Source organism: Lupinus angustifolius, chromosome LG01 (assembly GCF_001865875.1).
Source record: "Lupinus angustifolius cultivar Tanjil chromosome LG01, LupAngTanjil_v1.0, whole genome shotgun sequence".
Classification (NCBI taxonomy): Eukaryota; Viridiplantae; Streptophyta; class Magnoliopsida; order Fabales; family Fabaceae; genus Lupinus; species Lupinus angustifolius.
In genome coordinates this window covers 31,771,819-31,787,441 of record NC_032009.1, presented here as the reverse complement: position 1 = coordinate 31,787,441, position 15,623 = coordinate 31,771,819, and the positions used below count along the sequence as shown (strand labels likewise).

At 30.6% G+C, this 15,623-nt stretch overlaps 1 protein-coding gene across 3 annotated transcripts; it reads right to left on the bottom strand.

The window, feature by feature from the left end:
- LOC109360503 lies at window positions 1,600-14,181 on the bottom strand. 3 transcript variants are annotated; one of them, XM_019605464.1, is made up of 12 exons: window positions 13,873-14,181; window positions 6,392-6,531; window positions 5,285-5,352; window positions 5,059-5,129; window positions 4,671-4,934; window positions 3,743-3,906; window positions 3,600-3,655; window positions 3,438-3,490; window positions 2,689-2,857; window positions 2,221-2,318; window positions 2,022-2,135; window positions 1,600-1,671 (listed from the first exon to the last, which is right to left on the bottom strand). In XM_019605464.1, the coding sequence occupies exons 1-11, from the start codon at window positions 14,014-14,016 to the stop codon at window positions 2,031-2,033; spliced, it is 1,332 nt and encodes a 443-aa protein (XP_019461009.1). In that variant the 5' UTR covers window positions 14,017-14,181; the 3' UTR covers window positions 1,600-1,671; window positions 2,022-2,030. The 3 variants fall into 3 exon arrangements, with proteins under 3 accessions (XP_019461009.1, XP_019461018.1, XP_019461000.1); XM_019605473.1 differs by having other exon boundaries at window positions 1,661-1,764; XM_019605455.1 differs by lacking the exon at window positions 1,600-1,671 and having other exon boundaries at window positions 1,877-2,135.

Sequence of the window (15,623 nt, the reverse complement as noted above, 5' to 3'; positions counted from 1 at the left end):
GTTTTATAATATTTACACATGTTAGATAGTCTAGATAAAATTTGTAGATACTTGGTCACTCAAATTTGTGATGGCCTCAGAACAATTGATAGAGATTTTCTTTTGGAGTGATTTTATAAAATTCACTAGATTTAGGACTCTAAAATGTGGAAATGGATTTGCATGTTGATTTGCTGTTTTTGTAAGTTGGGTGTTTGGAGGGATTGAAATTACAAAATTATTTTTCTTTTTTTAATACTATCATGTATCTTTTCTCTCCATGCTAGCTTTGAACAAAAGACACCAAGTTGAAAGTAAAGTCATAACTTATAAGGTAACATGCTACTCAGGAGCCAGCAATTTGTTTGTTGGCACTGATAAGACATAATAATTATAAATTAATATACTTAACAAGAGCAAAAATAGTTTGCTAAAATTAATTATCAGATTTTGGAAATATTAATATAGTTGACTAGTTCCCAATAACTATACTCCCAAAAATCGAATATCAATTTTTTATATAAAAAATCTAAGGAGGTTTAGCTTTGTTCCACTAGAAAGATATCTCATTTTGATACGTTATTAACATTTTGTTTTGTTTTGTTTATCTCATATGTCTGATTATAAGTTTTCCTAAAACAGAAAAGGGTCTATGTCATGACACAGTAAGAGTTTTTGGTCATTTATTTTTAAATAAATAATACAATAAATAGTAAATAATATATTAATTATATATAAATTTTTACAATATCAATATATAGATTATACTCTAAAAAACCTAATTTAAGCATATATTAGCTCACGATTGATTTGCGAGGAACATCCAATAGTGGTTTAGGTCAAAGAATAAAAATGCCCTTTTAAAAAATGTAAAAATAAAATAAAATTTTATGTTTGCCTGATATGATATCATCCTGCTACTTTAAGGCAGAGACACCCCTTTGTATCACTAAAATAATAAGATAAAAAATATGTATGGATCAATCAAAAGTTTTATATATTGTCGGTTCATCATTCATTTTAATGATCATTAATTCTTCAAAAAAAAAATAAGACAATGGATGATTGAAGTTAATTTCACTTATAATTACACTTATTGTAATTGGATTTATTCAAGTATAAAATCTCACATTAGATATGCGGAGAAGAGTGAAAGAGTTTATAAGTAGTAAATGCATATGAAACTAATGTCTTAAGGTTTTGACTCAAGACGTGGTGTCTGACTTGTGACTCTTCACTCTTCCATACCTCGGTAACAATAGAACTCCCCAATGGTTGGAGGCTCCCCGGTCGCAGTTTGGTCGAACAAGTGGTATCAGAGCCGATGGTTTGACTGTGGCATGGTTGATTTAAGGGGGAGCGGACTGGAAAGTGTGTGATCTCACACTTGAGGGAGAGATTGTTGAGTTTATTTAAGTATGAAGTCTCACACTGGATACATGGGGATGAATAAAAGAGTTTATAAATAGAAAATGTTCATGAAACTAATGTCTTAAGGTTTGTCATGATTCAGGACGTGATATCTCACTTATGACTCTTCATTTTTCTCATACCATAATAACAATAAAATTCTCTGGTGGTTAGAGACTCCTCAGTCACAATATTGTCCAACACTTACAATGCATAATTGAAGTTATAGAACATCAACTCCAGCATGTGAAAATGGAGACCATTCAATGAGTTGTGGTATATCTACATAACAACAAAAGCAAATTGCATGTGGGTAAAATCACATTTCAGACCCAACATTAGAGCGAGTGTACAATTTCAACATTTTTTCCTTTCCTTTCCTCTCACAAAAATTACAAGGTCCCAACTCAAACTTAAAATTATAGACAGTTAAATAACAATACATCCCAAAGTATCATTACTAATGCTAGAGACATACATAGGATGAAAAATACAAATAAGAATTCATGTCTATACCAATCACCTTAATACTCACAAACCATATATTTTTTCATTGGTAAGGTGATGTATCTTCCTACTGAGTTGCATTATAATCACCTAAGAACTACTATATGCTGGCAATGTGAAATTACATACACTAGTTACAAGCTTGAAGTCAAAATTGATGATGCTTCTTGTTGTCTTAAGCTGTCAGCGACATGAGCAATTACTCCTACACCAGCATTGTGAAGCCATTCATTTTTCACCTGAAATCAGATGAGTACTCAAGTTAAAAACTCTTGAATCTATGATACCATAATCCTTGAAAGCAAAGTTTAGTGGATGAAGTACATGAATGTTGTTGTGAGCAAAGAAAGGCCAGAATGCTGAGTGAAAGCTGACATCAACTTTTTTCCATCCCAACTGCTGAAGTCCTCTTATGATTTCCTCTGTTGAAAAGATATAGGGGGCTTAGTAGGACAACAACAGTGACAGAACAGATAATTGACACAAGTTAGCCGTGTTTTAAATTGCGATTGTGATTAATGTGATTGTGGTAATTGTTCTTGTGATGTAGATTGTGGTTATTGTGATTATTATGGTATAATTTTTTTTGTGATTAAAAAAATATTTTTAAATTTGATGCGGTTGTGCTGCAGCCTAATGTAGCATTGTAGTCGCATCATTGTGCCACATTGCAAATGTGGTGTGATACGATTATAGCAATCACCACAACCACAATATTGCAGCTGCATCAAGTGATGCAGTCCACAATTAGAAACAATCCGTCTTATGTTACTGTTGACAATAATAATCAACCTTCCATAATTTGATGATACTCCACAGCGTTCTGGGTATTTGGTGCATTTTGTGCTGCCTCCTTTGCTTTCACTGCTTTTGGAGGAAATTGAGGGCCATCTGAAGGAACTGGGGGGCAGTATTCCACATCAACTACATGCCTATATCCATCTAAAGATTTGCGAGGAGGCTGACAATACAATAGAAATATCAGTACTCTAGAAACACTTCTATATGAATACTTATCTATCACATTTCACTTGTTTATCTCTCTCTTTTCTCAACTTTAATAATTTCTGTTCCAAGTTGCAATACAGAACATACACTGACCAACTAGGATGCCACCACCAACATATTTAAAACATCTTAGTTTCAATTTTCAATTTTTTCTAACCATCGTTTTTTGTTCAAAACAATTACTGGGCATAGCAGAAAATTTCTTGGTTGGAAATCACTTACTGTTTTTGACATGACAGCATATGCAAAAAAACCAAAAAATTCAACATACAGGATATGGAAACACAAAACAGAACAAGTATGTCCCATTCTGTTCCATGGCCATCAAACATAGTATACAGAACAAATATGTCATATTCCGTCAGCGCACCAAATGCTACCTAAGTATATAACTCTAACTCTCTGAGTATTTTACCAGATGTATAGTTTTGTTGTAATCTAACTATTGAATATGAAGCTTACATGTGTTAAATATTGGAGACCAATAACAACAAAAATTGAGAGAATCTAAAAGAAGAAATCATAATCTTCACCTTACCAAGCTCGGTTTCCCTCCTTATAGAGGATGTTCGCCACCCAACCATATCTAAATGAAGTTAAAGAAATTACGAAAATTGAGGAAGTGAGAGCCATAAGCTTATCATTATATATACCTAAACAGATTGTAAAAGCAGAAAAATATACTGAGAGGATACGATCATATGAAACATTAGCATAAACGATACGGCATCTAAATGCTCCAAGTGCAGATCTACAAAACCGTAAATCTTTTTAAGTACCAGATTGCTTAACTGAAAAAGAAGACTAATAGTAAGCACATGAAGATTCCTTTACTTGCAGAAACTTCCCATCTCCAGAATCTGAAGCCATTCTCAAAAGAAGAGGTGGTCTGTTGGGTTTACCATCAGTAAGGAACAACTGCCTACCAGTACGGCCAACTAAAAAAGGAGCTATCGGTGCAGCGAGCTTTTCTAAGATTGGGATACCCAACAGAAATGGAAGCTGAAAAATGTGCATAGTAAACAGTTAAAACTTAAAACTCTTTAAAGCCTGTAAATTGTATGCATTAGATGAGAAATGTGAAATGAAGAGCACAGATGAAACTTCTAAATGGAAGGTTGGAGGAATGAAAGTTTGGATATGTTCATTCGTAGTTTTGTTTGATTCGAACTTTGAGGTCTCAACTCATGTATTAGCATTATTTTCTAAATAGCATTTCCATGATTTCAACAAGATATCTCCAGCTAAATTTATATGTTGAATATTATGGTCTCTTTCTGGATATTGTAAATTCTACTGTGAGCTGGTCTTGTCACTGGAACTATTACTGAACAAACCTTATTAGCACTCTCTCTTATTCAATTCCCTCCTTTTTATGCTCTTCCTTCTTTATAATTCTATTATCAAAGTTCTATGAAAGGCCTATGCCTGTGCAATAAAGAATTTCTATATGTAAATGCAAGCATTGATAAAACGAAGAAATAACTAATAAAGAAAAAAACTAAATTTCTGCAGATCCATTGATAAAAAAGAGTGGTTCAATCAAAATTTAACTCAGTCAATTAAAGAGAGAACAAATGAAGTTAAGGGGGCTATTGCTAATGAAATATCCGGCTTTTATATGGAGTTGATTTTGGAAGATTAGCCATCTAGACCATTCATCAAAGGGCCAAGACAATTTTGAGTTTATCAAAATAAGACGACACAAGGAACAGCAATATAGAATTATCAATTATAGACCATTCAAATAGAAGTTCAGAACAGACCTGCCCTTTCCCCCTTACACCAAGATGCGGAGTTGCTAAAGTTATAAAATTTACTGGCTCCAACCCAGCAATCAGTCCTCCTTTTGAAAAGCTTCGTTGAGAATTTTCTATAGCGCCATTCACTGGATCACAGTGTTGGTCCCTACTATAGGTATCCGGTGAATAAAGAACTGCAATTGCAGATCTTGTAATCAAGCCTCCTAAAGAATGCGCTAGAAAGGATATTCTTTTCAGGCTACTCCTCTTTTTAACAACTTGCATGACCTGCTTTGATGAAAGGCAATAATTATACAACATGACAAGATTCAAGAGAAACTTCAAACTGCCTGAACTGAAATTAGAAGAACAAAGTTTGGACACTTAAATTTGTATATATCTCAAGACTCACTTCATCAGCTAATCGCTTTCCAGCTCCATCAATCCCAGCAAATGTCTTAGTGAAAGTATTTGACGAACTTGCTGCAGACATCAAAATAAAATTCAAATGACTTCTGCTCAAGAAATAATTTTGCACTCATGCAACGCAAAAGAGAACTTTATGCAACATTAAGACCAACATTGTTATCATAAATGATGTATAGAACCACAAGAGAGAAAAAACAAGATGCAGTTACCATATATTAAAAAGTTTTTTCTAAGGCGCCTTTTCAACTCTGCTTCTGCGTATGTCCAGTCACTTGTGCTGTATCAGTAAAAACTAGAAACATCAGTACAACTTTGTATGAGACTAAATTAAAGAACAACCAATGACCGATGGAAAGAAGTGAATATATGACATACATCCATTGCTGCATATTTTGCAGTGAAAATGAGATAAATTTGTAAATTGGAAGGCGCTTTTCTCATGTTCATTTGCTAAATTGTGAGGTTATAACTTTACTATCTTTACCAAGTGAATCAGATTTACAATTAACAAGAAAATAGAAAAAAGTGCAGTCTATTCATAAACAAGAATCCACTTAACCAAGAGAGGGTATTGTATTATTAATAACATATCTGGATCCTGAACTGATTAACTACTTGTTGAAAAGCTGCAAAGAAATAATAGACCCACTCATGCCAACTAAATAGAAAATTGAATCTTTCAAAATACCTACATGTACATCACTTTTAGAAAAATTAAAAATAACAAAACTTTTGAATAAAACCACAGTCTAACGTCAAAAAAGAAAACTTGCTTTCCAAGAAAACCAAGGTTGGCGAGTCACAAAAACTATCGAATACCCTTTGGACGCAAGAAGGCTTCTTTCTATTGTGATCACCAAATACTAGCCAAGTATTTAGCTTCTAGATTTTCCTAAATCACCATTGGGCCGGAGAATAGTTGACGCTGATGGAGCTGCAAACATTATTTGCTCAAACAAATTTACTTCACATTACTTTTTGCAACCCTTGAGCCATTAAAAAAGGTTTTCTAATGGCACTTTAGAAAGTGACATGTATGGCATTTAGAAAGTGACATGTATGGCATTTTGAAAGGGAAGAAAGACATAAGAGCCTATTCTTATTAGACAACAAAACAAATACTATGCAGCATGCAAAAAAGAAATTTTCAAAATGAAGACCATAATCATTTTCATCAAAACTTTAATTGAGTACCTAATTATAAAGTACCTAACAATGATTTAGCTTTTCACTCACACAGCTCATACCAATTCTTCACTCAAATTTTAACACAATTATTCAAGCAGCTTTTCATTCTCTCAATGTTAATATAATACCTAGCTAAGATACCATGAACAAGAACAAGGATATGATCAGGGTCGTTATTAGAATTCCCTTTGCTAGCAATAGACTTGCCATGAGTGAGTGTAGTCATAGCTTGTGCTCTAAGGCCTTGGTGTCTGTCCACTGGTTTTACCTGCAAAGGTTCTCATCCACCAGTAAAAATTGGAAAGTTTAACTAAGAATATTATTTATAACGTGTATGTAGACCTGTCAAAATGGGCTACCCGGACAGGTTTGGGTTAGCCTGATAGAGTTTGGGCTAAACCAGGTCGGGCTAAAAAGCCCGGGTACAATTTATAGATAACAAATTGCAACACAAACCCGGTCTAAGTGGGTTGCGAGTTATGGTGGATCGGCCCGCATAATATTAAAAATAACTATTTAAACTTTAATATATTTAATATTTTTTAGAAAAAATATATCATTAATGATAATGTATAAAAAAATTTAACACACTTGTTATGCACAATTCAATCAAAACCATAGACTTAATGTATTATATTTGAGTAACACAATGAACTATAAATATAATAGACTATAAAGATATTTGCACAATAAACTACAAATATTATTATTACTGCATTATAACCACAAGGGTTTCCTCATTCCCATGAAACTATGATCTACTTTTAAGATAACCATTAACATTCGAAAGGTGCATGGGAGTGAAGCTATCTTGGTTGAGCTCTTATACAAATTGGTTCCTCAATTTTATCCTTTCTTGCAAGAAAGGAAGGTGTCCTCCCATTGAGGTAATGTGTAAAAGACTTTGGGCATTATACAACGGGATACTTGTTGGAGATGGAGGATATTATACAACATATACTTGTTGTGCTGGGTAAGGCTAAAACTCATAAAATAATTAAAAGATCTTACGCCATTTTAGTATGCTAAACAAAATAGCATGTTAAGAATAATAAACGGGTAGCCCAAACCCGTTCGGGCTTCCCGACCCAAACTCAGTTTTAAAATAGTCTAGTCAGTCAGGGCTAAAAAGCACAAGTCTATAAAAAAGTATTTAATATGATATCCAAGCCCTATGAAGTTTCGGGCGTTAACGGGCCGACCCAATCGGGTCGGCCAGTTTTGACAAGTCTACTTGTATGACACCTAATTTTAAACTTACTTATTATCCTGACCATCAATTCTAGGGAAATCCGATGGTTTTAAAGAGTATCCACAAAATTGATGGATATGATGAGGAGTAAGTTTAAAAAACGTATTCTCGAAATAAATGGATCTTCACTCTATCTAAAAAATAAAACTAAAAAGGTATTTTCATAATTTTGTGATTTTATACAGTCAAATAATTATTTACAATATTTTTTTTGGACTTCATCAAGTCATTAATGTTTTTTTGTCCAAAAAGGACATCTTGGTAATTTTCAAAATTAAACATATTTTTACTAAAAAAAACCATGTTATTTAATTTTTTTAGATGTCTCGGAAGCAATTTTATTCTCTTTGACTATTGGATTCTTAATCATCAATTATAAAACTTTTGGTTATTCACTGTTTTGTTTAAATTAACTCAGCAGTTTTGATTAATCATTTAATATGGATGTTACATAGCACCGCTATAAATAATAGGAAAAATATCAGAAAGAGAAATTTGAGCCTTAATTTTTGTGTCATTCTCGTTCTTATTTGTCGCTGCGTCTCGAGATCCATGTCTATCCCGTCAAAATGTAACAACTGTTGTTGGCTTCCATGCGTCAAGCAATAATATGGCAAATGTCATTCGCGATTCTCTCGCAATTTGAGCCACACCTTCGATTGGAGGTCGTTTTCTCTTTGTATGTTGCAACGTCCCAATTGCCCGAAAAACCCACCGATTTCTAACACGTATCAACATTGAATAAGCATTCGTTTATGTAATCGCTTTTCCTTCTCTATCATCATCTCCACCTTTCTATCAATGTTGCCCAATCTGTGACTATCGAATAGAGGAAACAAAATTGTACACAATCCATCCAAATACAGAAAAATTAAATTCATCCAAATTCATACATTATAGCTAATGAATTAAAATGGATATAATTTAATGTATAAACTTAGTAATGGGTGGATTTAAATTCATCAATTATATCCAATAGATATTCATGGATATATCCATGTGGATAGATTTTAATCCATCCAAAAAACAAATATTAAAAAAATGGTATTTTCTGCTTCTGAATTTCATTCATTATTTCAACTCGCACTTTCTTGCATTGTTTCTTACTTTTACTTTGAATTTTATATTAAATTGAGATTAATTATAGGACATGTGGATGTAATTAGTATTTAAAGTTATGAATATCTAATTTTGTCTGGCCCAAAATACATTTTTTCAAAAAAATTATAAACAAATAAAAAATGTTTTTTTTCGGCTTAATGATCCAACATATAAAATTTCAATTTGAATTTCAAAACGGGGTTTAATTGAATTCTCTCACAAAATTGTTTCCAAAAATAAAAAAGGAAATTTTGAAAATAGTATTTAATGGATAATCAATAACTTCATGATGACTTATATTTTATCCATTTTCATTTTTTATTTAAAGGGAAATTTAAAAATAGTTTTTAAGTGACTTAATGATCACTTATTAGTTAGAATCGATTCTTTAAAAAATGTTTACAATGACAAATTTCATTAATTCTCATGTGTATGGTAAAAATAGGAAGAAAAAACATTTGTTACGACCCTACAAAAATAACAACGCTTTTATAAGTTTTGTATGAAAATTAAATCCAAATCTAGGTTTTTTAGAGAAAAAGTTATTATTCCTACACTAACATAGGCTAAGATAATTTTAGACTTTCTAAGAAAAATTGTTTGAGCATTTTAATTGAAAAAGTACATATATCCCTAAATACAAAAATATATATTATAAATACATTTTGTAATTATTGATTACTTTGAATTTTCAAATATTGTGTCATAACGATGAAATTCAAAATTTTGAAATTCTTTTTATTAGTAAAAATCGGGTTTCCTTTTTTCTCTCCTTTGAATTAATTAGGAGATTGCATTTGATTTAAACATGTGCTAAAATTCCTAGCCTATAAAAAGAGAAAACCACACCATTTTTTAAGAAAATTGTTTTAGCATTTTAATTGAAAAATTACATTTTAATTAAAAATCGGATTTCCTTTTTTCTCTCCTTTGAATTAATTAGGAGATTGCATTTGATTTAAACATGTGCTAATATTCCTAGCCTATAAAAAGAGAAATCCACACCATTTCTAAGAAAAATTGTTTGAGCATTTTAATTGAAAAAGTACATTTATCCCAAAATATAAAAATATATATTATAAATTCATTTTGTAATTATTGATTACTTTGAATTTTCAAATATTGTGTCTAATGATGAAATTCAAAATTTTGAAATTCTTTTTAATAGTAAAAATTGAGTTTCCTTTTTCTCTCATTTGAATTAATTAGGAGATTGCATTTGATTTAAAGATATGCTAAAATTCCTAGCCTATAAAAAGAGAAAACTACACCATTTTTTCTTTCCTAACAAATCACAATCCTTTAAAAAAGCATTCATCCTAAAAAAAATCCTCCATCAATCATCCATTCTAAAAAAAGTCTAACAAATCACAATCCATTAAAAAATCATTCATTTTCAAAAAATCCTCCATCAATTATCCATTCTAAAAGATCTTCCACTCATTATCTTTTTCCAAAAAACCTTCACCCACAATCCCAAAAAAACTGTCATACACAATGAATTCATATCATCCATAACAATCCCAAAATCTCCCACACATAACCACCCATCAACTCACTCATCAAGTTCTCATTCATCTTTTACTCAACCACAAATCCACAAGAATTTCATTAAGAAAGTCTTTCATCCATCATCTATTCCAATAATTCTCAATCATTCTCTCAATAAAAAATATACTCATCAATCATTTTCTTCTCCAAACATCATCTTCCACACACAATCATCAAAAAAACAACTATCTTCAACCAAAAAACAATAATCTAACCAAGATCTCCCATACACAAAAATGAGAAAAAAACAAAGAAACTCAAGAGAAAGTATAATTGCATTAGAATACATGATAGAGAAACTTCAATTACATGTCAAAGTCATATCTTTGAGTTTGTTTTTTAACACAAACTTCCTACTTGTCTGCTAGGTATTGGTTAACTTTTTTGCACCACTTTTCTTGAGAGTTGCAATATTCCATTGTTGTTGGAATCATTATGAGATACGTTATCAATAATTGCATTAGTAATAATAATTTCATGACTGTAACATATAACTATAACTACATCAAAAAAATAAATGTATAAACAATACACTCTTCGTATACACATTGTAACATTCTTTTTAATAAATATTTAATTTTGAAGCAAAATAAGTAATTAATTAGTTTCTCACCATAATATACCAATTGAAAACTCATTCAATAATATATAAAAAAAACAAAGATCTATGAGTCAATAAAAAATGAAATTACATTACCACAATTTTAAGATATGAGATGTGATATCAGACATAATGGATATGATTTGCTCATATTGAAAAAATGGGTTTTAAATAAAAACAAAAATTAGGATTTCTAATCAAGTTTTAATATGATATGCGGTAGCGGACGTAAGGGCTATGCTTCACTCTTATTTTTTTTTTCAAAAATATTTTAAACTTTACTATTTTTAAGAGATAAAATTAACCCAACCAACAAACTTTTTTCTACACATAATATTAAAATAAAGTTTTTTTTTTGGAATAATTAATAATAACACAATTAGTAATCCATTTAATATAATATGGTATCGTTTAAATGGACAAGTAGGGTGCTAATACATTTCTTAGTGTGTAATCGACTCTCGAACATTGATATCAAAGTCCAAGACTCAATACCATTGGGCCAAAAGATTTTTCTACATTTTTACTGGAAAAATATAGTGGCGACTCTAATGAGGTCGTGCAGCAGAAAACTGGGGCACGACAAAAGTTTGTTCTTAAGTACCTAACATATATAAATGTATGTTAAAAATTTTACATGTGGAACCTCAAACATTACATGCTTGTAAAATATTGCAAAAAAATATTTTTTTTTAAAGTTAAAAAATCAATTTTTAAATTAAAAGCATTTTTTCAAGTTAAATTGAAGCCAATTGTAGAACATGTGGATATAGCTAATATTAAAAGTTTATTCTTACGTACATAACATATATAAATATTTGTTTAAAAACTTTACATGTAAAACCTTAAACGTCAAATACTTGTACAATATTGCAAAAAAAATCAAAGTTCAAAAAAACATTTTTAAAACAAATTAAAACCATTTTTTAAAAGAAAAAAGAATATTTAAAAGTGATTTTTTAAAAAGACTGATTTTAAAAAATGTTTTATCGAAATGACGATTTTTTAAAAAATATTTTTCCTCAAAAATGTTTTTATTTCCAATAAATAAAAATCAAATGGATTGAATATTCATTCATCAAAATCCATAAGGATAAAGTCACGAGTGAAATGAATTTATCCATTAAGTTTGATATGGATGACTTTTCATCAATCCATTAGAATCCAAATCTAAATTTATCTATTTGTCTTAGATACTATCATCGCTAGTGTACATGTATGTTCTTTTATTCCTTTATTTATTTTATTATTATTTTGTAATAAGAATAATTAATATATGGATTTATTTTTTATAAATTACAATATTTTGCTATTTGAATAATTAATTAACCATTAATAGTAAAGTTAACATTTTTGAAGCGGTCGTGTCGTATCTTACTTTCTATTTTGGTATAAGAAGCGATACTAATCATTAGTATTGGCTTTGTCATCTCTCAAAATGGGAGGCAGATCCTGATTAATGTTCTCCTTTGGCTATTAACTTCCTTTCAATTAATTAAAATAACTCATTTATTTAGAATAACATTACTAAATGTTTTTTAAAATAATTAAACTAGTGTCATCTTTTTTTTAAATTGTTAACATTGTCTTTTTGCTTTCTATTCAGACTAAGCAGTGGTCCTGTCATGAATGTTGCATATGTCATCTCTTAGATTCGGTAGGAAAGTCTACAATGTGTTTCTTATCCTCGAGCCTCAATTAATAAAAATAAAACCAAACTATTAATTAATTTTTTCTCTAGAACTGTGTAGACTTGATATCCTCATTGCACCAAATTACATAGATGTCATATAAACTTTTGTTAAACACTTTAATAAAAATATTTTATTTTATTTTAATAATTAAATAGTTAATCAAATAAGTTTAAGGAATATAGTAATTAGCTAGCATATAGGTTTAATGCAGACAAGTGAGGGGCTAATACACTTCGGGATCCATAATTAACTCTCGACATTAGTTCAATGACTATATTTTTCAAATTGGATATAAAAGAGAGTTTTAAATTTTTTGAATGGAAAAAGGGAGTGATGACTCTAAATTATTCAGAAGAGGTTGAAATTTCTTTCATTTTTCTCGTAAGTCGGTCGGGTAACTGATATTAATTAAAAATTGGATCAGGACAACTTGAATCTATTAACAATTAGGGAGTGATTAGTGATAAGAAGTCAGAAATTCAAACTCTAAATAGTCTCACGCTCACTACATAAGAGCGCCATCCAGTGGATTGACCTTTTTATCTATACTAAGGGTGTTGCTAGAATATTATTACAGTTATTAGGCTTAGCAGTAGTGAGCTACACTCCTTGATTATTAGTATAAAGATGAGCATTAGGTTACAACATTTTATCCAATCTATCAAACAAATATTAAGTATACTGTTATTCACAAGAACAACCATGTTTCTCTCTTACTAGGACTAAAAGAATCACAACCTTCACAAGAACAACCATGTTTCTCTCTTAAGCATGTATATGATTATCTTCATTTTCTGTAATGCATGATCAAAGCTAATGTAAATTTAATAATAAAAAAACATACAATGAACTCAACTTCAACAAATTGAAACATTTTAATCAATTGAATATTAACAAAATCAGAAGTTAGATTTAAATTCCGAAAGGAACCGTAATGAAATGGCTTAAGACAGGAAAATAGACTCTTCTCCCGTACTAGACTCTCTAGTATTCGGAATGTGAGATGAGTTATATTATTAAAATATTTAATTTAGAAAAAAAAAACAAAAATCTGGACCATTAAAACATTATTTTTGTCATGTGTTATAATCTTAGGTATGTACTGCCTGGAGAGGAGCCGAACTCGTATTAAAAAGGGAAGGGACGATATCTTAAATTGATTTCTGCACCGCAATTGCATTCCCAATATTTCAGTTTTGGAGGCTTCGCAATTGCACTCCAATGTTGCGGTTTCGGAGTCTATATTGTGGTTTTGGAGTCTCCACAATCATAATTGCATCCACAAAATTATGGTTTCGGGGTCTCCCCAATGACAATATTCAATTAACGTTGCATTTTCCCATAATTTTCCACAATTACAGTAAAAAAAATATAATCATATCTGCAAATTAAAAAGGAAAAGAGAGTTACCTGAAAGGAAAGTGAAAGTAGAGTTGGAGTTGGAAGATGAGGATGAAGCATGAGAAGACAAGGGAATAGAATGTTGATATTGTTGGGGTTGAAATTTTGGAGCAAGTAAAAAGAGTGCGCGTGAATAAATGGAATGGTTGACATGTGTGTTTATATAAATAGAAAGTTAGGAATAGAGATAGAGGGAGAAAATGACATAGTCCTGAAATATCTCGCGTGTTTCAAGATGATCATGGTAGTTATCTTCTTGACCAAATCACTCTATCCTCCCTCTCTCATGTGTTTTTGTGCAGAGAATGTTATAAGAGACGATATAAATGATGTCATTTGGCAGTAAACTACATGCAACGCAAGAGATATTTGTATTTCACACCACCAATATATTTGTATTTCATACCACTTGGGTCTAGGGTTGGATTTCATCCGGTCAAGGACTAGGTTTGAGTTAAGAAATTAGACTCAATTAATATTTAGGATTAGATAAAGATCAGATATGACTCGGTCCGATATGTCTCGGTCCGATATGTCTCATGATCATTTATTAATCAGGTTTGTATGTATCTTTATACAATTGTGTATAGAGCACTGACACATTCTTAATCAAAAGTATCATTCATTCTCTAATTTTTTTTTAATATATATCTAATTAATAATATAACACATAATTAATTTAAAATTAGAAATTACATGTTCATAATAATTAACAATGTTCAAAAGATTTTATCTAAAATGAGTTTGCATTATATTTAATCGAGTTCAGAGTCGGATTCGGGTTTAAATGATAACTCAATCAATGTTTAGGGTCAGGTCTAGATTCAAAAAATGACTCGACCAACATTTAGGGTCGGGTAAGGGATAATCATTAGCTCATCCTAACCCCACTCATGCTCACCCATACATGCCACTACCGGCCTACTTAATTATGGGAGCCCATAACTTGTGTCACTTCGTATGTTATCAACTGTGATTGGTCAAAAAATATTTAAATTTTTAACTTAAATACATTTTTTTCAATAAATCATAACCCATGACACACGATGTGACAAATTTTGAGACATCAAATGTGCTCTCCATAATTGGACAAAAATATTTGGAAACAACAACTTATTTTAGAGAAAAAGATGTATGCATTGTTAGTGCATCATACACTATTCATTTTCAATTAAATAAAAGTAATGCAAAGCATTGACAATGTATAAATCTTTACACTATCAATTCATAGATATTACACTCCTTATTTTATAATTGTTTATAGTTTTCAATAAATTAAAAAATTAAACAAATCTTTCACTCGGAATATTTGAAGGATGTTTGAAGTAAGATAGTTGAAGCCTTAGAAGATTGAAGGGGAACTCATTATAAGTATCAAGTTTTCAAGCTTACCAAGGTGGTGACTAATATTAAAGAAAGGACGTAGAAAAAAACCATTGCTGTAATTATCTTTGAATATAATATTTTTATAGAAATTGTAGTAGTATAGATATAGTAGAGAGAATAAGAGAAGAGATGTGGGCTAAAAGAAGAATTATTTTAAAGAAAGCTCAAAAAGAAAAACACTTAAGAGTTTAAGAAGCTTTAATTTGTTTATTCTAACATTGCTTCAAAAGCTCTATAGATTTAGAATTTTCATATCTCATGTAGTGAATAGATCAAACCACGACAATCTACTTCTATAATTCGTTAGCTTAAAAATTATTTGTTAAGCTTGGAAAGGCTTTGTAAGCTAGAATACTTAGTGGCACGAATGTGAA